This window comes from Cavia porcellus, unplaced genomic scaffold (assembly GCF_034190915.1).
Source record: "Cavia porcellus strain 051 isolate PalLab524CR breed Dunkin Hartley unplaced genomic scaffold, mCavPor4.1 scaffold_27, whole genome shotgun sequence".
In the NCBI taxonomy this organism is placed as follows: domain Eukaryota; kingdom Metazoa; phylum Chordata; class Mammalia; order Rodentia; family Caviidae; genus Cavia; species Cavia porcellus.
Genome location: NW_026947510.1, coordinates 14,952,519 through 14,979,662, shown reverse-complemented (window position 1 = coordinate 14,979,662; position 27,144 = coordinate 14,952,519). Strand labels below are relative to the sequence as shown.

General features: G+C 42.5%; 1 protein-coding gene across 1 annotated transcript; it reads left to right on the top strand.

Annotated features, from left to right (window-relative positions):
• The first annotated feature begins 12,876 nt into the window (after window positions 1-12,876).
• On the top strand, window positions 12,877-18,995 carry Skida1 (SKI/DACH domain containing 1). Its single transcript, XM_063237911.1, has 2 exons — window positions 12,877-15,736; window positions 15,773-18,995. Exons 1-2 carry the CDS (start codon window positions 14,912-14,914, stop codon window positions 17,711-17,713), a joined length of 2,766 nt encoding a protein of 921 aa, XP_063093981.1. The 5' UTR covers window positions 12,877-14,911; the 3' UTR covers window positions 17,714-18,995.
• The last annotated feature ends 8,149 nt before the right edge of the window (window positions 18,996-27,144 follow it).

Genomic DNA, 27,144 nt, shown 5'->3' with positions numbered 1-27,144 from the left:
ACGATGGAGTACCCAAGTTGTCCTGTCAGTCCCAGGAAATAATATAATGATTTAAGCTTTAAAAACATTCCGAGGGTTCTCTTAAAGAAGAATAAGGTAAAGTAGCTTTTTCGTATTTCAGATTAGTTGGTAGAATGACAGCACAGAAGAAGCATAGATTATCAAACATATTCAAATGTCTTAAAAACTAAGTGAGACCTGTGTAGAAGTGGAAATTATCAAAACTTACTGATATAGAGAAAATGTTCACCAAAGAAACACATGAAAAAAAGATATACAGAAATGAGAATTCTCTATTAACTATGTAAATGCATTTAGAAAAGTGACTACAGGATTAGAGGACATAGCAACAATTAATACATTTTGGGACATATAATAATATTCTCAAAATGCCCTTCAAACAAAAGTATAGTTTTTGTATATCCTAACTACATAGTATTTAGAATTTTGTCCTCATACAAAAGTTACCAGCTCAATATCTAATTCCTACCCAAATTCCTAATGTAATTTTGAGTTAAAATCAGTGTAAAACTTCCCTTTGCAGTCAAACCTTAATGCATTATTTAAAAATATATTCGTGTATTTAATGCATAAATTTGTATTTCTAAATTTTATATTTAATGTATTGGAGCTTACATCTTGTGATGGCATTGATTTGTATGTAAAGAAGGATGAGTACCTTACCTTATCGTGTAACATGTACTAAAAAAGTAGGTAAAACACATACTCTCTCCAAAACAAAAAATTATCATTTATAACAGATTTTTGAAATTCAAACAAGTAATGAAAATATACCAATTAGGGGCTGGGAATTTAGCTCAGCGGCATAAGCACCTGCCTTGCAAGCAGGCAGTCGTGAGTTCGATCCCCGGTACCGATAAAAATGAAAAAATATACCAATTAATAACATGCCTATATATAAATAATGGTACCTAAAGCAGAAATGAAGTTAAATTTTAAATAACTGTATATTGACAAAATAGAATTCCAAGCACTTCGAGCTGATTTTTTTTTTCTTTTTCCTTTTTTATTGGTACCAGGGATTGAACTCACGACTGCCTGCATACAAGGCAGGCATTTATGCCGCTGAGCTAAATCCCTAGCCCCTTCAAGCTGATTTTTAACATGATGTATTGAGTTATGAAAATAATTAGGAAAAAAAGGGTGTAATAGATCATTTTCATTTTAACTCAAGTACCAGATATTGAACTTTTCCTTATATACCTGAAACAAATAGTGTACTTCTATAAAATATTAATTGAAAAGGAATAGCAGACAGTATGAAATAATTCAAATATACAGTGAGTTATTCATTCAATAAATATCTATTGAACATTTACTGTGTGCCATAGACTGTTTTGGGTATAGAGACTAGAACAATAAGAAAGTTGGACTTGTCCTTTATTAAAACATATAACATGTATGACACTTTACTATGTTAATTCTCATATCTTAGAATGGGTAAAACATAATTAACTTGCCAAAATTGTTAAAGTTAAACTAAATTTTTAAAAATACACAGTGATAAGGGCTGGGGATTTAGCTCAGTGCCACAGGCACCTGCCTGGCAAGCGCAAGGTCATGAGTTCAATCACTGGTACCAAAGAAATAAAATAAAATTAAAAATACACAGTGATGTAAAATAATAAATTATGATATTTATAGAATCATTTTATAGAAAACAATAACACAATCTTAGTGTTATCATTTAAATCTAATTCCATATTCCCAAATATCCAAGTATATCTTGTACCTGTCGAATAAAACAAAAGCCTATTGTTTCTAACATCCTTCATAAAACCACTAACACAATACTGGCTCATCTATTTCTCTAAACTAATCATCTGAGGCAAACCACAAAAAAACTCAAGTACAGTATTTTATGATGTAACCTCTAACCCTACCATAATGAGAAAATGTATTTCCACTCTATGGGTAATATATCTTCTTATAATTTTCTTTAGTCCCTAACCAAGGCACCAATTTTTTGAATTTGCTTTTCTGTTATCATTTACATTAGTAGATGCTGTGAAAGAAAATTTTTAAAATTACATTTGGTTCATATGTTAACATGGCTTGTATTAATTACCTTTTTAAATCAAAGTTTCATACTCCTATCTGTTCATATTAGTATGAGACCTATTGTTAAAGTATGTTTCTCTAGTGAGGAATAGACACTGAGATCCATTGCTATAAGCCTGAGACTATAATTCACTGTCCTTACCTCAGATTCCTGATTTCTACAGTCCATATTGGCCCTGAAACTAAGTTTTATACAACAAACAATTAGAATTCAAGTATTATTAAGACTTACCAGAAACTATAATCTTGTTTCTAAATAAATTACTTGAAATTCAAAAAGTCAATTCCTTATGATTTGTAGACTTTCAGGTATGTTCTCTTTGACATACATTTGATTCTCAAGAGTTTTTACATTTTATGCAAAAAGCATGTTATGACCCACGTATATTTATAGTAGTTTGATTAAAATACTGAAGTATTTCAGCAACTAGTTTTGTTATTTACCTTACAGACGTAAACCCACACATCATGCCTTTATGTATCATGTATTCAAATTTTCATTAAAGAGTATTCAATTATAGTTTTAGTTGAGATTCTGTTAGTGGCTTTTGCAAAATTTCACTTAAGCATGATTAGGTATAAGACTAGATTTTTCTTTTACTCACAACAGCACCTAGCAAGTATCTTGCACATAGTAGGCCCACAATATATGTTTACTTAATATACAGTATTGGTATTTAAAAGCTAATTGTAGTCTGAGCTTTAGTCTTTATTCTTTAGAATAAAACAAGGCTTTATTTTGTATGCACAATTTAAGTAAAATTTCCAAGTCATGATTGACAGAAATTTTCACATAGTTTCTTTAAAGATTTTACTAGTTGAAATTAATATTCGTGAAGTCTTTTACCAGATAAGTTTGAATTAGAATTGTCTACATTTAAACAGCCCTAAAACCCTAACTACCTTTCAGATAAAAATCATCACTGCGTTACTAAACCAACTCTAAGAATCATAATTAATATTATTGCTAGATAAATTTAATTTTTGGAAAGTTTAGTTAGGTAATGTTCAAATTTAAATTCTGCGGAATCTAAATTAAAAATCTTTCTAATAATAAAGGTCTAATATTTACTTTAAAAGGGTTTGGATTAGTTGATCTTGAATTTGGCTTCACAGCTATTCCTTTAGCTATAAAATTGATCTTAATTGGCTGCCATAGAGGGGTAAAAACCTTATAATTACCTATAGAAAAATAATATCTCAAAAATGCCTTTAGATCCTTTAGATGTTACATAAATTTCAAACATTTCAGAGTTGCACTTTTTTTCTGTAATGCAATAATACTTAAGTGTGCTACTCTGACTTTTCAAGATATCATGAATACAATGGAAGAGTAAAACTGTAAGATCCGTGTTTCATTTTTTACTGGTACTGAAGTTTGCATCATCTCTGTTATACTAAAGTCTCATTCAAGTGACATATTTAGGTGCCTGTTTATAGGATACACTGAGTCTAAATGAAAATGATTCTAGACATGGAAAGAGGAAAATCAGTTTTTAAAATGGAAAAGAGCCATGAAATAAATTAAACATATCTAGGACCACAAAAAGAAAAAGGAAAAAAAGAGAAATTAAACTGAATCACCAAAATCACCAAATACTGTTTGGACAAAAGGTCACTTTTAAAGATTTAAATGTTTTCCTCTGTGAAAGGGAAGGAGCCATTGCTTACCAAATCCAGAAAAAAGCCCAAGAATATGTTAATTAAGTGCATTGTGTCTCAGAAAGAATGAGTTTGACAAATTCATTTTTATATTCCTTCAATTAATAAACTTTCTACAACTTAGATTTTTAAAAATCTATAATGTAGACATTTACCTTTTGAAATTGTACAGTAACAGTGCCAAAGACCAATGTGACCCCATAGTGTGAATCTTAGTATTCCTGACAAATAAAACACACAAGCTTCAGATTACTTTTTGTAACTCTTTACTGTGGAGATTACAAGACAGAAAGTAGATAGTTTTATATGGTGGCCCTTTAGCCAAATTAAAAAAGCAATGATGGTAGGTGCATGCAGAAGTGGAAAAGACAACAAAATACTAAAGAAAGGTATTACAAAGAATAACCAGGAACGCTATTCATCCCCCTACTTCCCCACCCCCATTTTGGCCTTTTTTTTTTCCGCCCATTTGTTGTTTTTCTCACAACTAGATCCTGACTTATAACTATTTTTTTTACTTTAAATGAAACACACTGAAATAGTAAAAGCTGTAAAAAGACTGACCTATCAACCACATGTACATAAGAAATAAACTTATAAAGCTACTCTAAATATTGAAAAGCTTATAATAAAAAATGTAAATTGAATATAAGAAGTGGAGGGAGTTAGGAGGAGGATGAGTGTAGAACGGAATGAGCTGACTGAAAATACTTAATTTTCAGCCGATTTTTTTTCTGTTCAAACCCTACCATAGCACACCTCGAATGACTTCTTAAGTAAGAATTTCTCCTTGTACCTAGAAATGACTGAAGGATTTTCACGTGGAAATGCAAGTTTAGAAACCCCCACAAAATAGTGTTAACAACTCCTGTAGCATTTCAAATGCAAAATCACAACCATCACTACCTTCAACTGATTGTTAAGTGGTCTTTCCAAGCACATGCTATTTATGAACATATCATCTGTTAACTTCTTTCTTGTAACGCAAAATTCTTGTCAACGATGTTTTCCTCATGACATGTAAATATAATATTCCATCATAGATCAATTCTAATTGGTTTTTTAAAACCCACCTTGGGAAACAGAGCTGCATAATACACACACTAGTCAAGAGTATTTCAGAAGGAATTCCTGCAAAATCTATTGTAATTCAAAGTCCAAACTACTTGCTGGCCCTAGAAAGGTTTGGGCCACAAGGAGGAAATTATTCCTTTAGCTCTTTACACATTACGATTTTGGTCTTGTCTCCAAGACTGCGGATCACTTGTGAGAAATCTTTTTTTTTTTTTAATGTGACGTTCACCAGAAATATTTTTCCCACATGCCTCACAAAGAAAAATAAGCAGGAGTTTCCTAGGTTAGGTTGCAAATATTTGTTTCCAAAACCTGGTTGAAACTGCACCTTAGATGTTTTTCCCTTTTGAAATTCAGTTATTTTGAAAATGCATTTCATTGTAAGAAACGGAGCCCAAACCTTCCTTTTAAAATCAGATTTCTTGTAATCAACAAGCAGCTAAGTAATAACAAACAGGTACAGCAAAACGTGCTTTTCGAAGTTCTTTGAATTCTCATTTTCGAATCTTTACGTTTAAAACTGTTCCAAATATCACACGATTCGCTCTAACTCTCCAGGTCCAGAAAATAGTATATTTTCGCTGACCTACCGATCACTTTATAAACATTATCTATGCTGCTTCTCTTTTTCTTTGAATATGAGTGCACTTTCGACCAGCTCTCTTCCATTTAGTGGCACGCTGCAAAGCCTCCTTCCTACGAGGTCTTCCCGAGCAAACGCCTCGCTGGCCGACTGCACCCTAAAACTTGCTGGCCTGAGACCGATGGTAGCTCTGGGGATTTAGGGAGGAGCCGGAGGGGGCCGGCTTGGCCACGGAGATCCCTTCCCGGGTAAGGACACTTTGGCCGAACTGCTACGCAAGGGTCGAACAATGGGGGCGGCCGAGCCGGGCCGGGTCCCGCTTCCTCCGGCCGCTTGTTCGCGCTCGCGCCCTGGCGCTTTCCTCCGGCCGCCGCCGATGCCACTTCCCTCCCTCCCCGCCCGCGACCCCAGGCCCCCTTCGGCGACTCCTGCTCTCTCTGCGGCGGCCTCAACACTATCTTCCCGAAACCAATGTTTTCTTTTTTTATTCTTTTACGATTCCTCCCAGGATTTTTCAGAGTCCCACTTCCATCTGAACGCAGATTTGCTATTTCCCTTCAGGAAGTAGGGGGAGAAAAAAGGTGATTGCTCAGGAAATCCCAACTCTAGAAGGAAATATAGCAAATCCTCCACAACGCGAAAACCTAAACCCATCTGTCACGTTAAAAATAAAAATTTGGAAAGGCACATCGTGGTATCTAACGCCTGCCCCTTAACTGCCCCTCTTTATTTCCTAACAAGCAAACTGTTAGGAACTCCGAGGCTGCGCGGTGCGGCAGGGCTTTGCACGCCCGTCTCCCGCGACAGGGAGAGGAAGGCGGGCAGGCGCGGCCGGCCGAGAGGCCGCGAGGTTTAACGGCCAACGACACTTTCTGAGAAAGGATGAGGCCGCATCGGAGTTTCCTTGGCCGGCTCCTCTCCGCCGCCGCCCTCCTTCCACCCCCAAGAGAGAAACAAAGTTGGGCGGGAGGCGGAGACAACGACCATGCCTATTTCCTCCCGCGACTCTGCGGCCAGCGCTGGGGCCGCGGCGGGCAGGGAGAAGGCGCGGGACGGCCAGGACCAATGGCAGGCAACAGGTCCGGGCCTCGGCGGGGCCGCGCTGGGGCGCCCCGCTCCCGCCCCCGCCCCCGCCGGCCCGCGCTCCTCCGCTTGCCCGGCCTGGCTGCGGCCGCCTCCGCCCACTCGGCTGCTCTGTGGGGGTGGGGTGGGGGTTCCCCGGCGGAGAATCCTCCCTGGGGCTGGCGGGGAGGGCGAAAAAGGGAGGGGAAAGGAGGCGGGGATTTGGGGAAGGGAGGATTAGGAAGGACTCGAGCTTGGCACGAGCGCGGCCCGCGCGAGGCATCCTGGGTAAAAAGTGGCCGCACAGCACAGGGGAGGGCGCAGAGAGGAGCCGGGGTCAGAGGTCAGAGCCCCGGCGCCCCACTCACGGGGCCCCACTACTGAATGCAGTGAGCGGGAAGAACCTTATTGTCTTCCACCGCGGGCTTTGCTCCCCTATGGACCAGGCTGCTGGAGAGAAGGGGCCCCTCTCGCTTATCTCCTAATCCCACCCCCTCCACCACGGACACCCAGTCTGACTCCCCATTTCCCCTCAACTCTCCTCCCAGCCCCCTGTCCTGGGCTTGCAATAACGCAGTAAATTTGCTTTAACAACAAGTGGGGGTGGTTGCATTTACTCCTCCCTCTCCATCTCTCCTCCCCCTCTCCTCGCTGCGGCTCTTGACACTACTACAAACCAGGACTATAAACATAAACATGTGTCCCTGTAACTGGGCAGGTAATATAGGCATTTGGGGGGGGGTGGACGGGCTTGGTCACCGCTTGAGTAACAGTAAAAAAAAAGTTTCACGAGCTGGACAGCATTGGGGCTTTCCCCCACGCGCGGGTACGCGCGCGCGTACACACGCACGCACACACACACACACACACACACACACACACACACACGGGTCCATTTATATAATGCTGAGGGCACTCGGTAACTTAGGCACAGATCCACAAAGGTTGATTTGCAGATAACCTGGGTATCCCAAAACAAATATATTTAAATTCCTCTTTCTCAGTCACCGCTGCCATTTCTTCCATTACCGGAGCAAACATCAATGGAACCCACTTTCCTTTTAAAATATTCTTTCTCAGCAAGAGAGCTCAATTTTCGACCTAAATCGCGCACCGCACTGTTCCCACCGACAGCACCCACACATTAAGTGCTCAGAGACCCCTTCAAACAGCAAGAAAGGCTGTTGGAATCACTGAGCTCGAAATCTACTATGCAAAGGTGGTTTCCAGAGCTTTGCTTGCATGCATTTAGCAACTTCTGCAACTTGCTGCGGTTGGCGCTGTGGACTGGGCAAAGCAAGCCTTTATTATTATTTAGTCTATATTTACACTGTCTCTCTCAAGTTTTCTCTCCTTCACAGCTTCCAAACCTAGCAACCACTACTTAAGTTAGAGTAACGCGAATCCCCTCGCAAGCTTTTTGGCTCGAAACGGAGGGAGACGCAGGAAATGTTCAGACAGGGAAGTGGTTTCCTTTGTTCTTGCATTGTTTCTCTACGGAGTGGTGGATACAAGGACAAACACTTACCTTCTCTTCTTTTTGCTCCGAAAATCAGACGCTCCCATCAGACTTAAAAATACACAATCCACCTTGAAAGTAACTACGACCGTGGGGAGAGTTTGTATTCCATTCTTTTTCGCCCTCTGCCCTCTTTTAGCGTAGGATTAAGTTGCCGAGCACGTTGCTGCAAGATGTAGCCCCCCCGCCCTAGTGAATCGGTCACGTTTAGGACCCTCTAAATCCATCCTAATTCTGCCAGTAGAATCGAGGGTATTGGTGCTCTAAACTTTCTAAAGAAAAGGGGCCTGCAACTCTCCAGAATACTCACAAATACCTGAAACATTTTAATACTTGAAATTTTTTACCATTGATTTTTGCACCGTATTATCAAAGAGTATTTATTAGGAAGTATTAAGTATATTTTCGGGGAAAGTTTTTTTTTTTTTCAATTTTTACTTAGTAATGTATTACATGGAGTAAAACGCGGGTTTGTAGAGACATTTAACAGAATGAGCGCTTTTTCCATAGCGTTTGTTGTGCCATGTGTTTAAAAAACACAAATAAAACACTACCACAACCGAAAAAGTAGAAATTTGAATCAAAATATTATGCAAAGGATGAAAAAGAGTTTACTTGGCTCCCAAAGTGACAAAGTAACCCCTTCTACTTAATTTTTACTCTATGGTTCTAACATTTAAAAAAAAAATTTTTTTTTCTGGCCAATAGTTAAGGGTTTAGTGTATCGCCTGATGGGCATTATAACCCAAATCTTGTTTAAATGTGATTATGATGTGATGTGCTGAGGTCATGGCTATGAAATGATACTTGCATAGCCATAAATTCGAAGTTGTGAATTTATTTATTTAATTAATTTATTTTTATCTCCCTCTTTTTTTGTGTTCCTAGTAGCCACAGAAAGGAAGACAGTGATTGGCTCCAGTGCTCCTAGAAGGATTTGGGCTGAAGCCAGAGGAACAGAACCAGAGAATTCCTTTTCCAGGGACTATCATGCCGCTCCTGTCTTATCTTTCCTTTCTCCCTCCTAGGTGCTGGGATTTCAGTGTGGCTTCAGCAGCCCATAGGTAGGCCTCCATGCAGCGTCATAGCTCAGCCTCTGCATGTTTTGCCTTCCTGGAGAATCAACAAAAACCTGGGCAACCCAAAGAAATAGTGGTTCTGGAGATTTGTGTATTCTTTAATATAGAAAGGTTGAATTCTACTTTCTTTGATTCTTTTCCCCTTACATTCAGATCAATTGTAAAAGTCCCTTGTGTCTCATAGGAAAATATTGCAACAAAACAAGATAATTGGGGGGAAAGGCGGTTGCAGTAGGAAAAATGGCTTTTCTTTGATAGCATTTAATTGGAATTAAAAGATTCTGGTGCTGTAAACATTCTTTATTCAGTGCACATAAGGAGGCATTGTTTTATCACCATCATAATTACGGTGTCCTTTAAACTGGCTGATAGCAGGAAAGATAAGGGAATGTGTCTGTATACAGATGCAGAGCAGGTCTGTCTCTTTGCTTTGCCTGCCTCCCTCCCTCCCTTCTCCCCAACCCCCATTCCTTCCTTGGTCACTAGAGTCCCCCACAACCCTTGAGATGAGAAGAGCAGGAAGATTATGGCCTAAGCATTTCTTACATCATGAAAGTGATTTGTACCACATTCTAATTTGACGCAATCCATAACCTGCTTGTCTCCTATGTTTGTAACTGCTTTTTAGCTTGCTAAAGATGTTTTCCAAGAGTTGCCTATTACTCACCTGTATAAAATCTCATCCACTAAGGCTTCCCTCTTTACCTTTGTCTAATTTAGAAGGCATACTCTTAGGGCTTTTTCTGAACAAAGCCTCACAGAAACCCCTTTACCTCCAAGGATTTGCAAATTTATAAAGGCTGCATTGAATTCAAGATGGGTCAGGGGGCAAAAAAAGGGTAGAAGGTCACTGCATTTTGATTATGGGTCAGTAGACAACATGGCATATACTCTATGTCCCAATCTTCTGTTAAAGACCGGATTTTTAAATGCCTTAGAACAGAGGGATGACCCCTTGAGAAGATTTGCCCTGATATGTCTGAATGGGACAAAAAGAAAAAAATTAAGAAAAATACTCTAAGTTATAATTTCAATTGTTTCTCATCTTAGCCATTTCCTTTTCCTCTAGTCTCGTTTTTTTCCTCCCCCAAACCAGGGAAGGTATAATATCAGATAACTTTAACAGAGAAATTGTTGAGATTTTATTGTCTTCCATCCTCAACTATTTCAGCCCTGTGAGACTTTAAATTATTACTTTTAGACTTTGTTATAAATATTATAGTTAATTTTAATCAACAGTATGAGACTTTTATACTTCTATCCACTCTCTTATATTGTTGAGGCCTTTATGATGTTCCTTACTCTCTTCTGTCTGAATTCACTGTGAACAAAATGTGCTCAGCAATCACTAAAACAACTGTATAGGTAGATTTAGGTGGTTGGTGGTGTTGGTGGGGGGTTGATCCTCATTTAAATTATGTATGTAGAGGTTCGAAGGAAAAGGACTATTTCAATGCTCTTCAATACTTTAATTATATGACAGTTGTAGTGTAGAAATGCAAAAGTACTCTTAGGTTTTCCTTCAGGTTTTCAAAAGAACTTTCCCCATTAGTAAACTACTCCTGCAAATTGCTATTGCATTTCCAAGCTAACCATTTAAAAGACTGTAAATGCCATGCACATTACTTCGCTCCAGAGGAAAGAGGTCAGATTGAATTGCTATGGTATTTAAACATAAAATACAGTGAAAATAAATCAAAATAGAGCATCTGAAGGTAAATTTAGCATTCATATGGGATAAGTAAAGACAAATGTTCAATCCTTCATAGCCCATCACTTTAAAAACTGAAAGAGTTGATTTTTTTACAATAAATGCAAAAATGGACATTAAGAATATATTTCAATTTGTATTTGCTGCAGAGAATTGTCCTTTAGCAAGCAGCTTTGCTTTCAAAGCTAAAATGCTTTTTACAATAACTCATAGATTATGCATTTCTCACTGAGTAAATGATCACATTTAATTAACAAACTCAATGTGTAGCATATATATGCCTAAATTCACAGTAATTTCCTAAATTCACAGAGATGGCTATATACATAAATGATAATCTGGGCACAGCCATCTACATATGTGCATGCATGTGAGAAACATAGAAGTTGATGTATCCTTTCTTAGAAAAGAATTTGAATATAGTCCATCATCTGAATTGGGTTCATCTTTGATTGTAGACATGGTCAACAAATTTATCAAAGAACCCTCTGCTTTTGAAGAATAGTACTTTATGCATCTGGATCTGCACATCCAGCAAAGTAAGTAAATTATTGCATAACTTTAAGCATAATTGATAACAGACACCTTTAATTTTTCATCCCCATTCTTTTGGCTAGCTTTCGCATTAATAATCTAAGCCATAAATGTTGGTAGCTATTGATCGAAATCCCCGGTGTGCATGCAAATCCATCTTAAAGTCCCCTGCCTTTCATGTGTGAGCGCTCAGGGGCCTCTGCTAGATCTTTTTATCGGGATCGACCCCCAATGGGCCTGGAGAAGACCCCGGATATGCAACGTGTGCTGATGGCCACAAGAAAGCTGTCTGTCACATTCTGTGAGTGTGTATGTGTGCGTGTGTTAAGGCTCCAGCGTGTGGTGCATACACACACACACACACACACACACAGAATGATGGGGAAGTTAAAGGAACAAAAGAATGTATTAGACAAGGAGAAAGATATGTAATAGGAGTATTTAAAAAATGTAACAGTATAAAAGTGTCTGGATGCACATGCACAAATACTGCATAAATAGCAATATATACACACATTTCCTAAATTCCTTGGCTCTAATTTTTCTCTAATTGATCCAAAACATCAGATTATACTTTTAGGTTTTTTTTTTTAAACATACTTAAGATCCTACTGGTTTTTAAAACTATCTATCTAGTATTTTAAAGATGGAAAGAGGAAAGAAAAGAAGGTAAATTTGAAGTGGTCACTAAATCATGTTGCTATGTGCTGAAGAAATAGGAATGTGCCTGTGTGTGTGTGTGTGTGTGTGTGTGTGTGTGTGTGTGTGTGTAAACCTAAACAGGAATCAAGAACAACTAAAACTACCTCTCCCCCCATCAAAAAAAGAAGGCTCCAGCCAATCTTTTGTAATGTCTTCTCAAAGGCTTTTTTTGAGTTTACTATTTCTTGGCTGTTTGACTCTGGTCTAAATCTTAAAGCTGGAGGAGGAGAATGGGCGGGGGTGGGGTGGGAGGAGAGGACTGGCAGTATATAAGTACATCAGGAGGAATTTTATAACGACATTATTGTTACTGGCGATAGAAAGACCCTGGTCATTCTACTTTTAAAAACAAACACCAGCATCTGCTTTTCCTGGAAACTTTGCTTTCTGCTTAAACCTTGTGCATTTTGCCTCCTGTGAAAGTGAAAGAAAAAACACGGTTTGATAGATCCAGATGCAAAAGAAAGCCAACTCGGTGGATGGTATTAGCTGTGACGAGGCATTGTTCATCGCTGCCTCCTGGTTACGTTTAAAGCCTGAAATATCACGAGATTCATTCTATGATCCTTCTCTCATTTAAGGGACAAAAATGTAATTTTCTGTAGCTCTGATTTCTTGGATGGAAATGCTTGCCTTAGATTTCAAAGGCAAGAACTAGACATGGAGGTTTGTACACACATTGATTAAGTTGAAGAGCAGCGATTACATCTGTGCTGAGTGCAACAGTAGTCCAGGGCTGACTTTTCAAATCCCAGCCTCCTGAGTTACAGACTCTCTTAAATACACTTCCTTAATTTCCGGATGTACTTCTTGAAATTCCCAATTCTCTTCAAAATTCCAGGGAAATTACAAGAGAGATGAGGGTGGGGTGGGGAACTATGGCCAAGAGATTTCATCTTGTTAGGCTATACATTTTTGTATGTCTGATTCCTTTTTTTTTTTTTTTTTTTAAGTAGGGAGGAGGGATACCTGCTAGCTAGACCAGAGTAGGAGAAAATAGAACTTTTGAATGTGAAGAAAGAAATTATTGTACAATTTTTTCCTTGCAGGCTCAAAAATATCCATTTATTCTTTAACCACACGGATGTGTCTATTTTTGGAGGAAGAAGGAAACCGAAATGCCTGGATTGCATTTATGCTGTAGTTGCAAGCACCGAAGAGTTAAGAAGGTTTTGCCGAATTCTGCAAAACAGCCAACAAAGCGCCTTGGGGATCCTTGTAATACAAGTAGAAAGACTCTTGCTTTCCTTTGGCAATATTTTGGATATTCTTGAAAACGACACAAACTATGCCTCAGTTTGACTAAGAAGAGGTTAAACCATACTGATATTCATCCAAAGTGATTTTGTGAAAGCAGATGCTTGGCATTCATGGAAAAACAAATGGGAGTTGTGGAAGGTTCCCTTAAACTACCAACTCAAGCATCCCAGACCACTGAAACAGTCTGCATTATACATCACCACTTTCTTTTCATCGTTACCACTACGTAAAACCTCTGGAAACACCTTGGACGTTTTAAATTATCTTTTTTTTGCTGCACAAGGAAGCAGTCTGCTCCCTGGAATTCTGATCCGTCCTGAACAGGACCCTCGAATAGACTGTGCTGGGACTCTAACACAATCCCGCCTCCAAATAGCCGGGTTAATGGTGAAAAGTGTACACATTTCTGGCTTATCTATGCTTTGTTATGGGTCTGACACGAAACTACCTCCTCCCCACCCCCACCCCCCAGCAGAGGACCGAAATCCAGTAGAATCGTTAGTGCTTTGGAGCTGAATCCTTGAACTGCTTCGCTGGTCAAATACGTAACTTTGTTTCTGGTTGTAAAAAAAAGCATTTCAGGGGGAAAAAAAAAAAAAGAAAGAAAGAAAATCGAGAGAAATTCCAAACGTAAGTCTGTACTGGGGTGGTGGTTCACGCCGCGGTTTAACTTTAGAGCTGCAGTCTCCTTCCCCTATTCTATAAGGGAAATACCAAGCTATTCTGCACATTTTCTCCTAAGCTCCATTTTCCAAAGGAAAAGGGGGGTTGGGTCTTTCTATCTAGGCTTAATAATGTTTTTAAAATGCTTTTCTATGAAACGATAATAGCTGTTATCAGTAAAATGCAAATAATGCAAAAAATAGGCAATATTTCTTTAAAGGGGAATATACGGTGGCTTTTTTTTTTTTTTTTTTTTTTTTTTAAGCATACACACACTGCTACTCCTGAAGTCTGTGAGTCAGGCTGTTTCTGAGCTCCGATAGTTTAATGGAAAGATTTATATACCGACTGTATTATTTACTTTGGGAGGGGAGGTGGCAGTATAAGGGTATGCTAATTAGTGGGAGATTTTGGGGGGAAGGGGTGGAATATCAATTTTTATTGCATCACCTGTCAGGAGTGTCCAATCAGCGTTGGCTTTAGGGGAATTAATTGATGAAGGTGTCTCCGGACGAGCTCGCTTCACTCTGTCATTTTATTTGTAGCTAAAGCAGCGGCGGGAATAGCAGCTGCATTTCTTTTCTCTTTCTGCCTTCACATTCCATTATCACAGTGCTCCAATGGAGAAGGAAGAAATAGAGGGGCCCAGGTACTGATCTGCAGCGAGGACTCAGACCAACACACACACTGGCAGATCAGAAACCGGATGGTTTTTCCCCTCTTTTTGAAAAAAAAAACGAAAACCAAAAAAAAAGCAAGAATCAAGTCAGTGTAATTTCATGGGGTTTTTCCTCCCTCCCCCCCATAATTTCGCCTAGAGTTTGGCACTCCCTTCGACGGGAATAACAGTCTTTGTTATTTTATTAGCAGGATGCCTTGAGACACACGCAGCATCTGGCGGAGGATTAACATACATCCATGTGTATGTATGCGTCACGTATATATTTCCTGCAAATGGTGGGGATCCTTTAGTGCCCGAGATGGGAGACCTGAAGTCAGGTTTTGAAGAGGTTGATGGCGTGAGGCTCGGCTACCTCATCATTAAAGGCAAGCAAATGTTTGCCCTCTCCCAAGTCTTCACAGATCTGCTGAAAAACATCCCGAGGACTACCGTGCACAAGCGCATGGATCATCTGAAAGTGAAAAAGCACCACTGCGATCTGGAGGAGTTGCGGAAACTCAAGGCCATCAACAGTATCGCCTTCCACGCCGCTAAATGCACGCTCATCTCTCGGGAAGACGTGGAAGCTCTCTACACCTCCTGCAAGACCGAGCGCGTGCTCAAAACTAAGCGCAGGCGGCTCGACCGGGCCCTGGCCACCACCCAGCCGCCTCTGTCGCCGTCGCCGCAGCCCGCGCGCGCCGCTGCCGCCTGCAGCCCCCGCACGGGCTTTTGGAAGGACAGGCAGCAACTTTGGCGGGGCCTAAGCGGAGCCGCGCGGCCGCTGCCAATCAGCGCGCAGACCCCGCGCCCGGGCGCAGCCGCCCGCGCCACCAGCCACGCCGCCGCCGCGCGTCCCGCCGCCCATCTACCTCAGGTTTTCAGCAAATACCCGGGCTCGCACTACCCGGAAATCTCGCGCTCGCCTTGCAAGGCCCCTTTCCACTATGAAACTGCTCCACTCCAGGGAAACTACGTCGCCTTCCACTCGGACCCTGCCTATTGGCGCAGCCTGTTGTGCAGCAAGCACCCGGCTGCCGCCGCCGCTGCCGCCGCCGCCGCCGCCGCCGCCGCCGCCGCTGCCGCCGCCGCCGCCTACTACCAGGCGGCCGGGCCTCAGCCCAAGGCGGCGGCGGCGGCGGCGGCGGCGGCAGCGGCGGCGGCGGCGGCGGCGGCTGAGGGCGCTGGGAGCCTCGCCTTCCGCTGCAGGCGCAGGCGCGCGGGCGCCAAGGACGGCCTGCTGGCGCCGCACGCCGCCGCCCGCCGCCTGCTGCTCCTGCCCAGGTCCTACAAAGCCAAGGCGACGGCGGCGGCGGCGGCGGCGGCGGCGGCTGGGGCCACTTGCCTGGAGAGGTTGCATCTGGTCAACGGCTTCTGCGCGCCTCCCCACCATCACCACCACCACCACCATCACCACCACCACCACCACCACCACCACAGGGCCCAGCAGCTGCAGCCGAATCACCACCACCCCCCTCACTACCACCGGCCGCAGCCCCATCTGGGCAGCTTTCCCGAGAGTTGCAGCAGCGACTCCGAGTCCAGCTCCTACTCGGATCATGCAGCCAACGACTCGGATTTTGGCTCCAGTTTGTCCAGCTCCAGCAATTCTGTGTCCTCGGAGGAAGAGGAAGAGGAAGGAGAGGAGGAGGAAGAGGAGGAGGAAGAGGGGGGCAGTGGGGCCTCGGATTCCAGTGAAGTCAGCTCGGAGGAGGAGGAGGAAGAGGAGGAGGACTCGTCCACCGAGTCGGACTCCAGCTCCGGCTCTAGTCAAGTGTCAGTGCAGAGCATCCGTTTCAGGCGCACCAGCTTCTGCGAGCCGCCCAGTGTGCAGGCACAGGCCAACTTCTTGTACCATCTGGCGTCCGCTGCCGCTGCAACCAAACCCCCTGCTTTCGAGGATGCCGGCAGACTTCCCGACCTCAAGAGCAGTGTCAAAGCAGAGTCACCCGAGGAGTGGAATCTGCAGAGCTGGGCCCCCAAAACGTCTCCGGTGTACTGCCCGGCCGGCCTGGGCAGTTGTTTCTCAGAGATTAGGAACGATAGGGTATCTGACATTACATTCCCACACTCTGAAATTTCCAGTACTGTAAAGAGAACTGACCTGACGATTAACTGCCTGACAGAGGGGGCCTCTTCACCTAGCCCAAAGACAAACAATGCATTTCCACAACAAAGAATATTCCGAGAGGCTAGGAAATGCCTACAAGCAACACCTACTACACACTGTGCAGATAACAACACAATAACTACTCGGTTCTTCAATAATGAGGCTTCTGGAGCAGCAGCAAATTCCGAAAAAGATTCCAAAATTCCTCGTTGTCCTGAATTTGCTACGGATTTCCACTCCTCGCAAACTGATCCCGAAGAGGACTCAGCAGCAACAGCTAAAGCCGAGAATCCCTGCAATGACCCAGGTGACAAGGCATTGCCATTTCTGCACAATATTAAAATCAAAGTAGAAGACAATAGTGCTAATGAAGAATATGAACCTGACCTTATTACAAATAAGCTAAAGTGCGAGTGCAATGATACAAAGGGTGAGTTTTACAATATGACTGAAAATAAAGAGGAGGATGCCTTGTTAACCACAGCCAAGGGAGGGTTTGCATGCCCTGAGAAAGAACCTCCTTCCTTAAACCCACTGGCTCAGAGTCAGGGCCTTTCCTGCACTTTAGGTTCTCCAAAACCTGAGGATGGGGAATATAAATTTGGTGCCAGGGTGAGAAAAAATTACCGGACATTAGTACTGGGAAAACGACCTGTCCTGCAGACACCTCCAGTCAAACCAAATTTGAAATCAGCTAGAAGCCCTCGTCCTACAGGTAAAACTGAAACACATGAAGGAACACTGGATGACTTTACAGCTATAAACAGACGCAAAAAGGTAGCCAGCAATGTAGCATCAGCAGTGAAAAGGCCATTTAATTTCATGGCAAATTTTCCTTGTCCACCATCGCTCATTATTGGGAAGGATGGGGATTTGTGGCCGGCGTATTCCTTAAACACTACTAAGGATTCCCAACCTCCTCACAAGGCCCATCCTATATGGAAATGGCAGCTGGGCGGTTCTGCAATACCTCTTCCACCTAGTCACAAATTCAGGAAATTTAATTCATAAAAAATATTTTGGAAGATATTTTCTTGAACCATATTACCTTCTTTTTGTTGTAAACAGCACAGGATGGTTTGTACGAGTCCATTAATGGTGTTACACCCCCTTTGGAGTCCTGGTTTATCCCATTTTGAAGACAGAAATCGGATTACTTTTTTTTTCCATTGCGGGTTTTTTTTTTTTTTTTTTGGAGCAGGGTGGGGGCGGGGTGGGAGAAGGGTTGGTTTACACACCACAGGCTACTTCAGGCTAAAGACTCAAGTAAAACTCAGTTATGATGGTAGAGCTGGAACACTTTACTGTTTCAATGCTAATAATGCACCGGTACCTCAATTCAACTGCTACAAATAAATGTCAAAAGGTTGAATAATAAATATTACAATGAGCCATTAAGTTTATGCACTAGATTTCAGACCTGAAAGTGTAACTGTTAATTCAGTGCAAGTTTGTTAGGTTTCATGGTTACACAGTGAGGTAGCAAGTCTCTGTGAGCCCTAAGTGTAATTTCCTGGACTCTTGTTTGTGGGGTATCTTTTTCTTTTTACTCCCCTCATTCTGCAAGAGTAGTTGCACTTAACCTTTTATTTTTTTGGAATGGAAAGGGTGGAGTGTGAGTCCTCATTGAATACTGATAAGAAGCTGCCTCATATATAATAAGAGAAATGTGGGATCGTATTTTTTTCTTTCTTTCTTTTTTTTTTTTTGATAAAGGATGTGATTTTTACTTTTACAGACCGTCCTGGCAATTGGAAAAGTCCTTTTTGTGTTCTCACCCAAACATTTTAAATAAGATGACTCTTACCTTTGTCCTGCTTAACTTGTGGTCTGAACATGACTCTTTGAACTTTCAAAACAATTAAAATATTTCTCTGAGCAGGATATTTTATGGTCTAAGTCTCCATAGTAAATACAACCAAGAAAAAGAAGAAGAGGGGTTAGTGTTGTATACCCCAATGAAAAATAACAGTTATTTCAGGGCTTTTGGTACCAGAACTCAGGATTTTATTACCTTATACTTTTGATGCATCTCTCTAGACTTCTGTTTTCAGACCATCCTGTGTATAGAGCAGGAGAATTTCTACTGCAAGTGACAATCAGAGGTGACTATCTATATTTGCACTTAAAATCAAAGTAGTTCAACATGCAAATGACTAGGGTCTGGCCCTTGGTAATGGCCACTCTGGTGTACTGTGTTGTTATGATGGAAGCAGTAAATCAAAATTATGGAAATTTGCACTGTTGAAAAGCATGCTTTAGCTTTATTTTCAATTAAAAACACTGTTTAAAATTCTTGGTTCCATACATTTCTACTTATTCCAGATTGAAGAACAGTTAATAGGAATGAATGATTTTGTTGACATTTTCACTTGTAACGTTTTTGCCTGAAAGAAATGCATTTATTGGGTGCAGTGGTTTGTTGAAATACTTTGTGATGAAGCCAGACAGGCTCTGTGCATAATACTGGGAAATTTCTTCCTAAATAGCAAGAAAACTTCATAAATTTGTGGCCTATCAAGCACTAAAAGTTTCAGATTTCAGAAAGTGGAAGAGTGATCCTTTGTTATTTTAATGAAAGTTGAAATTAAGAATTTTTGATCCACCTCCCTTGGTCTGACAAATTATGTATCTCAGCTCCTTTCTATCTTGAATCTACGAAGTTGCATCTATAGATCATAAATCACAAAGCAAAACAAAACATCAATGAAATGTTTACTGTGTGAATTTAAGTCACTATTTCTCATGGAAATTCAGTCTATTTTTCCCCCCTTAACCTTTTAATTCCTACTCCCTTTGAAATTTTCCTTTTGTCTATAAATGTTTCAGTTAGCTCTGGATGGTCTCAGACCTAATTGCTGTCTATGTGCTGTGGTTTTCCTCTTATAAAGGACAGAGGCTAAGAATACCTGCATCTGAATACATTTCGATGGAGTAAACAGATGCTTTGAACTGCCTCCTTCTTTTCATTCCTGAATGTTGCCAGATGTAGGTTCACTGAGTTGCTTTTTATTGGAATAATAGATATGGACAAAGCAAAGATTCTGGGATGTTCCCCTTGAATCCATATTTTTATACAATTCCAAAGACCAGTCCATGTAATAGTTAAATCTTCAGAAAGCTCAGCAAAAGAAGCAAAATTGGCCTTTTAGTCTGAGTTCTTGCCTCTCTGAAGGCAATCCAGAATTTAGGTACAGTGACTTGTCCTGCAAGATCAGTCTGTTCAAAGGTATGACACATACACTGGAAATCTGTGATTTCTACTTTCTAATTACTGCTAAATCAAGAAAGTTCCAAGTATGGCGACTACTATGTTGAGACCAGTACTTTCCTTGTTGGCTCTGGACTCATTGTTTCTAACATATAAATGCAGAAATATTCGAAGTCTACAGATCCTGGGTGTGGTAGAACTGTAAGACAGAATAAACACAAATTAAAACAAATACACCCTATGGAATTTGTGACATAAAATAGCAGCCTACAGCTTTGACACTTGGTCCAGCCCTCAGAGAATCAATAGTTCCAGTTTATAGAAGCTGGAGAATGAGCAGTATGGAGGCCGACACATTCCAGAGTGATACTATCAAAAAGGAAAGAAATTAAATAGTCAACACAATTTTTGACCCACATTACTACCATAAGCCAGCCAACCACAGTAAAACCTGAGTTGGGGCTTCTGTCGGAAGGTACCAGTAGTATGCAGTACCTTTCAAATACAAGGTATTCTTTCAATTCCTGGTAGCCCCTAAGCTGTTTTCCCATCCTGCGGTGGGAATTATTCTCAGTGCAGTTTATTTTATTTGGGTTGTTTTATGATTAATGACAATATCTAGATTTTTCTAAGCTGCTATAAATGTCTCATTTGTTCAAAAGTTAACCCTTATTGAGAGAAAAACAAAAGTTACCTCCGTTGATAGGTTAATTTTTACATTTAAATGTTTTCAGGGAATAAAATTTTTAAAGGGAGTAGAGTGCTATATAGCTACAGGGTCAGTGATGCCTGTGTCTAAATGAGCTCAGCATTCACAGATATGAGGAAAATACAGGAAAAGCCTTTTTCTCTGACTTTTTAGGGAAACATTTTTTAGTGTCACATAGAAGTAATTTTCTGAGAAAACTGTGAAGTGAATATTTAATTATTTTTTTAGAGAGATGTGTGTACTCTCTCCCATAGTTAGGTTATCTGCCTTTGTAGAAGGCAGTTTGCTCTCCCCCCCACCCCAACTATTTACTTTTTAAGAGTGGGTGTTCCTTTCTACTGGCTTACTTGATTACAGAGGAGTAATCTCAATAATGGTTGTTTATTTGAAAATCAACAACAAGGAGCCACCACTAAACAGCAATAACACAAACTAGATGGGCTGGTGTGTGGATTTTTTATCTTATTCGTGTCTGGGTGACTTCCAATGGTCTAGAAATTCCTCAGAGTTCTAGGCAAACAAGAATTGGATTGAGAATTCATTTTCTGCTGATATGAGAATGATAGTTTTGTCTGCATGCAGGAAGAGATGTAGAAGAAACTAGTTCCTCAAAAGCACTTTTTTTCCTTCAAATAAAACTCGTCCTGGTTAAAAAAAAAATTTTTTTTTAATAAATCGTTAGCATCCACAAAGGAAAATGTGAGTTTTGCTTCACCTTGAAAATAACTTCCTGTTGAAAAGGATGTGAAAAGAGGGATTTCCCAGAGCTAAAGTAGGAAACAGGAAAAAAAAAAATTAAAGGCTCCCATCAACTAACCTCAGGAAATTGGCAGGGAGGAACCAGGCCTCCACCTTAGTAAATCCTCCGGGTCACCCCGGTTATCCCAGCATTTTCCCCTGGCCTGTAAGGAAGAACTATTTTTAATGCTAGTTTTGGTTTTGGTTTGCTCCCTAGGCCAAAGGGCATTTTGGAAACTAGCCTGGGGGTGGGGATGCAGGGCGGATTGAGGAGGTGGGGGAGGGCTACATTTTACCTGTTTGGCAGACCCTCTTTTAACCAAAAAAAAGAAGAGGGGGCCCAGCTATCATTCTTTGCCCATGCCCTAGGCCCCGCTCCCTCTCTCGCTCCTTTTCAAACTGTGGCGGCCTCACAAGCTCCTACTTTAAAAGGCCTGAGATGTTTTGCATGAAGCCCTCACAATAGGGGTTGAGGGAATTGACAGTTTCAAAAACAAGGCGTTCAGTCCTTTCCAGCTGCCGGCCCACTCTCTCGCACCAACTCCTCATCTCTCTCTGCTGGTGGCGTCCTCCGGGGCGCACGGCCTCCCCCCACTCCGGCAGCCAGCGCTCCGGCCGCCCCACCCCGCCCCAGGCTGTGTTTGTAAACAGGGGTCAGTGGCCAGGGGCTGCTGGCGCGGGCCTGCGGCCTAGCGGCCTGGAGGGAAGGCAGGGGACAAGCCTCCGGCCCAGGGCTGCCGCAAAGTGCCGGCTGGATGGCCGAGCCGAGTCCCTCTCCCCCTCGGTAGCCTCAAATCCCCGACCTTTGGGTGAGGTGGGGTTTCAGAGAGCCAGGACAACCCAGGGCTTTCTGACCAGGGCCACCACCAGCACCAGAAAGGTGCTTAAGTGCCGCCATCTTGCATGGTGGCAAATTTCTTTTATGACTCCCTCTCACCCCCACTTCCCACCCCCAGATCTTGCTGTCTTCAGGATGTGTGATGATTTGCTGCCCCGGGGCAGAAGAGCTCACACCCAGCTGGCCTGGTAGGGCTGGTGCACATACAGCCTGCCGGCTGAGGAGCTGACACAGAGGCCGCAGGGGCCCAGCCAGCCTTGACCCCTCCCAGGGCCAGTCCTTGGGGGCGGTGCGCCTACCCCGATTTGGCACTCCTTTTGTGTGCCCTGAAGTTCTCGCCAGCCCTTGCACATGCCACCTCGCTGTTTCTCACCTTCTCATCCACACCTCATGTCTCCCCAGGCAAATGGGGCCCAGATTCTTGGATGAGGCAGGGATGGCCTGACCAAGGCTTCCAAAACGCGTGCGTGTGGAGTACTAGTGGCCAAGAGACGGGCCTTCCCACTGGGCCTCACAGCCAGAGGGCTGGAGTGTGTGGGGAGGGTGAGCCACCCAAGGTGGAGATCCTGATGGGGGCATGGCTGACTGGTCGGCTGCCTGGCCTGGAGCCTTGGTTCCTGTGCCTTGGAACTTCTCAGTGCATCTGCACGTGGAATGGTGACCAGGGTTGTGGAGGTTAGAGTGCAGCAAAGCAAACAAAGCTGCTACTGGGGACCAGGGGACACAGAGGTGCACTGCAGACAGGTCACAAGAAAGTGCAACAAGCTTGTTTTCCAGGGTGTTTAAAATGCTGCCCCAGTTGTAAAGTGTGTGAAATTACGCACTAGTCTCTTAAAGACTTCCTAATTTATAGTAAATAGCAAGGTCTTTGTAAATGGCTTTATTATGTTGTTTCTTGTTAATTGTTGAGAAAATCCCCATTGTTGAGTGTGAAAGGCTTTATGAGCTAACCTGGTCCTTGGCACAATCAGAGGGGCAGTAAATGACCACTTGGCCTCCAAGGCCTGGAGCAGAAACAGGCACTAGCCGAGGGTGGCATGAGGAACTTTGGAGAGGCTGCCCAGCCCAGGGACAAAGTGACATGGCTTTCTCTACGGTTTCATTTACCATCAAGCATGTTCTGAACTCACAGGCCTCCTGGAGCAGCTGGCTAGCGAAGGCAGCCTAGCTGGCTGGCCCGACCCTGGCAGCATGTCGGCAAGGGCATGAGGAGGCTGTGACAGAAAAGGCCAGGTCCCCAGTTCTAGTCACAGCCCGTGGGGGGTCTCAGGGCTCCAGTGGAGCCCAGCTGTGCTGGGGTCAGATCTTGGGCTTTGTCTGCAGAGCTGCAACCTCGTCAAGTGTGGGCTCAGGCCTAGTCTCAAACGCTTGCAGAAACCCCTAAAAGTATCTGCTGGGCTTTGGAGCTGGAGGGTCTGCAGGCAGAACAAGGCTCCAGAGGGAGAGAGCACCAGGTCCCGGCCTGGGCCTCCTTTTCTTTTGTTTAAAGCACTCTCTTCTTCCCTCCCTCTCTTTTCTCCCTCTCTCTCACGTGGGACACACACACACTGTCTCTCCAGTAGAAACCTGAAAGGGACTCAGAAGACAAGAAGAATGAGAGGAAAGGGTTTAGGTTTTTGTTGTGAACAAGGGAAAGAATTTTTCTTTAGTCCAAGATAAAATATTTCTATCTCCTGTTCCTGGCTCTAGATCTCTTTAAAGCTAGTTGGGATCCGGGATGGGAATGGGCAGAACCAGGCATGCTTGGGGTTACTGGCCCAAACTATGAGAAGAGGACCTGTGTGGCTGGGTCCTGCAGGCCAGAGGGGCAGTGGAAAGCACTTCCTGGGTCAGCCTTTCTCGGAATTTAGGACCTGGTGGGTCCAGGAGTAGGGGAAAGCAGCCTCAGTCAGCTCTCCTCAGTCTCTGGGCTCTAGCCTTGCAGAGTAGGAGGAAAATTTCTATTGAGCTTACATTGATGGAAGAAAATCTGGGTTAGGTGGACTGTGCGTAAGGGTTTGTGCATTAGCTAATGCATATCACAAGGAAATGTTAATTTCAATCAGAAAAACCTGTATTCAGCTATCTCCCTTCCCTAAGATGGCCCTCTGCTTGCACACTCTCACTCTCACCAAATTAGCTATTAAGTGAAATCCCCCTGGGTGTAAAGCACTTGTTTCTTGGATTCACATACAACCCATATTAACTATGCACTTTCTGCTATTCCTCTTGTGACTGTTCCTGCCTTTTCCTTTTTTTGTTGAAGAGTATGGTGCATTTTATGTTAGCCCAATCGATGCGTGCAGATACTGGGATAACACAACCCACACGTCGGCAGTGGAGGCTGTTTTCAAAATTGAGTTTAGGAATCAATACCGAGTCGAAATGCTCCAAATTGCACAAATTCACCAAATTCAAGCCTTGGGCTCCAAAGCCCCTCTTCTGACTGATTAACCCTATCTATCGGATGGGGATGGCTCTTCTTCTATCTTTCCTGCCTCTTCAAACAGGATGTTTTCATCCTGTGTATTTAGGAAAAACACAACCCTAAAATGTGTGGTTCCATGCAGTTTCTTCAGACTTCCATTCTTTATTTTCCTAGGACCTCACAGTAGCATCTAGAAGTGCCAGAGTAGGTGCTCAGAAAATATTTGCCCTGTTGAAATATTTTACTGGCTGGGGGAACAGTCCTTGCTTGGTTCCCATGACTGCTCCCAGAGCTGAGCTGCGTGGGTCGTGGGTCGCAGTACAAGGGGCTTTCTATTATTTTGTAGCCAGGGCCGTGGCTGCAGGTCATGGTGCCTAGCTGTTGGGAAGAGCAGTGGTTGTTCCCTTGCTGCAAGGAACATTTAAGGCCCAGAGAGATGTGTGGTAAAGGTGGATTCCAACAGAGAATAGGAGAGCCTGCTGCCAGCTAACGCATGCATGCATACACATGCAGTCTGCAAGGAATATAGGAGAAACAACCTAAGAACCTTAGATTCTCCGTTATTCCTGCTTTGCAATTCCTGCTGCTTGCGTCTTCCATCAGGTTAGATGGCTGGAACAGAAGAAAAAACACAGACAGAATGGCAGGCTCTCCAGGAAGATCCATTTATTCATCACATCAGTGCCATTGCTCTATTTGTGTTTGACCCTTTTGGGGTGGGAAAAGCTTAGCAGCGAATGGATTTAGACTCTAAAATATAACCAGTGTAGCAAAGAGCAACTGCTCACAGGTCTGCAAAAGCCTCACCATCCCAGATGCAAAGAACAGAAATAAAGGGAGGTAACAGAAGGAAAAACATTTGAATGGTTGACTGCCCTCTTCCCCAAGCCACAGGAAAAAAAAAGTCTTCAAACAAATAAATTCAGAATTTTTCTGGAGATTGAGTAATTGGAAAGTACGTGTAGGGCAGTGAAAGGCTGTGGTATTCCCATCCTCGGTGCCTGCCTTCTTTAAGATCAATTTAAGTTAGCTCCAGGAAAAACACAAGACTTGTGATAACTGATGAGCAGCAGAAAGGAAAAACAGCAAGCAAGAGACACTGCATGAGCCTAGGCAGCAGCCCACCCCTTTCCTGTGAAAGTTGCTATGACACGAATATATTAAGGGATCTTAAGGCGACAACTTGGTCAGCAGGAAGGCATCTTTCAGGAATAAAGGCACATTTAACTTTCATCCCTTCTCTATCTCTCTCTCTCTTTTTTACTCTCTTCAAATGAAAACTCTGATTGTCAGCAATGCAAATGTCAAAAATTAGTTTTCTTCCTGTACATTGGGGCCAAGTACACAGACCAGTAGATGGTTAAGCTTTTATGTACCTTCTGGTCCTATCCATTCAAATGAGAATTTGCATGATTACAGTAGGAATCACCAGGAACTGGTTTATTTACCTTTCTCAGCTTTCCCTTTATTTTCCTTTCCCCTTTCTCTTTTCTCACCCTCTTCAGCCTGTCCCTTCATCCCATCCCCCTGCCTATTCTTGCATCCAGGTGAAGGCTACAGGAGGAAAGACTCAGATTCAGTAATCCCTTCTCCAGAGGTGGAAAGAGGGAAAAAGCTGGCTTTAAATCAATGCTGAGACTCAGCTTGGGAGCCTACGGTGATCCTGAGTTTCCTTGCTGGGGTGAGAGGCCAGGGCTTCCCAGCCTTTTGCCCTGTATGTACTGAACTATTCTGGTCAGACTATAAAAAAACAGTGTGTATCTCCAGACCAGGCGAGCTACTCCATAAACACATGGCTGGGGCTTTAACGTGGAGTGTGTGGCCAGATGCAAATGCACAGAGGTGCTTTTAATTTTGTCCCAAGTGTTATGCATCATGTGGCAAATTGGTGTTCAGAAAGCCAATTTTTATTCATTTATTGTTTTGTTAATAGCAGGAGCTTCTTAAATGTATAGGTTGGAGAATTCAAAGAGTGTGCATGACCACCAATAATTTTTAAAGGAGGGCTGGTACTTCTTTTCTCTCCTAAATAAGGAAAGTTTTTAAGGTGAAGAGCTTGGTTAATGTTTAAACCTTCTATTGTTTTGCTGCTCTATCATTTTAAGAAAATAATAAAAATATTTTAATTGTGTTGTTTTAATCTTTTTACATCTTTATACACTATACATTGAAGAATAAATTAGGAAATTAGCTATCACTCTGACTGCCTTCTTTAGAAAAACTACCTCTATAACAACTATTTTCCCTAAAATATCAACATTTCATGTAACCTTATACAGGTTGCTCTGTATTTGTGATTTCAGATAGCAATTAAATAAGAGGAAGACAAGTTATTCCATAGAACTTCAATGGAACTAGTACTCATTTTGAAGACTGGGGTGGCCAGGGTTTCTGAAATCTCATCTTTTGTATCAGTCTCTAGTTTGTGATCTGAATAGGATCTGATCCTACATAGGAGGGCTACGCATAATATCCTGACACAACAGAAGGATTTCTAAATGAATTAGAAGCATCCTGATCCTGAATTTCCTATCTCTTC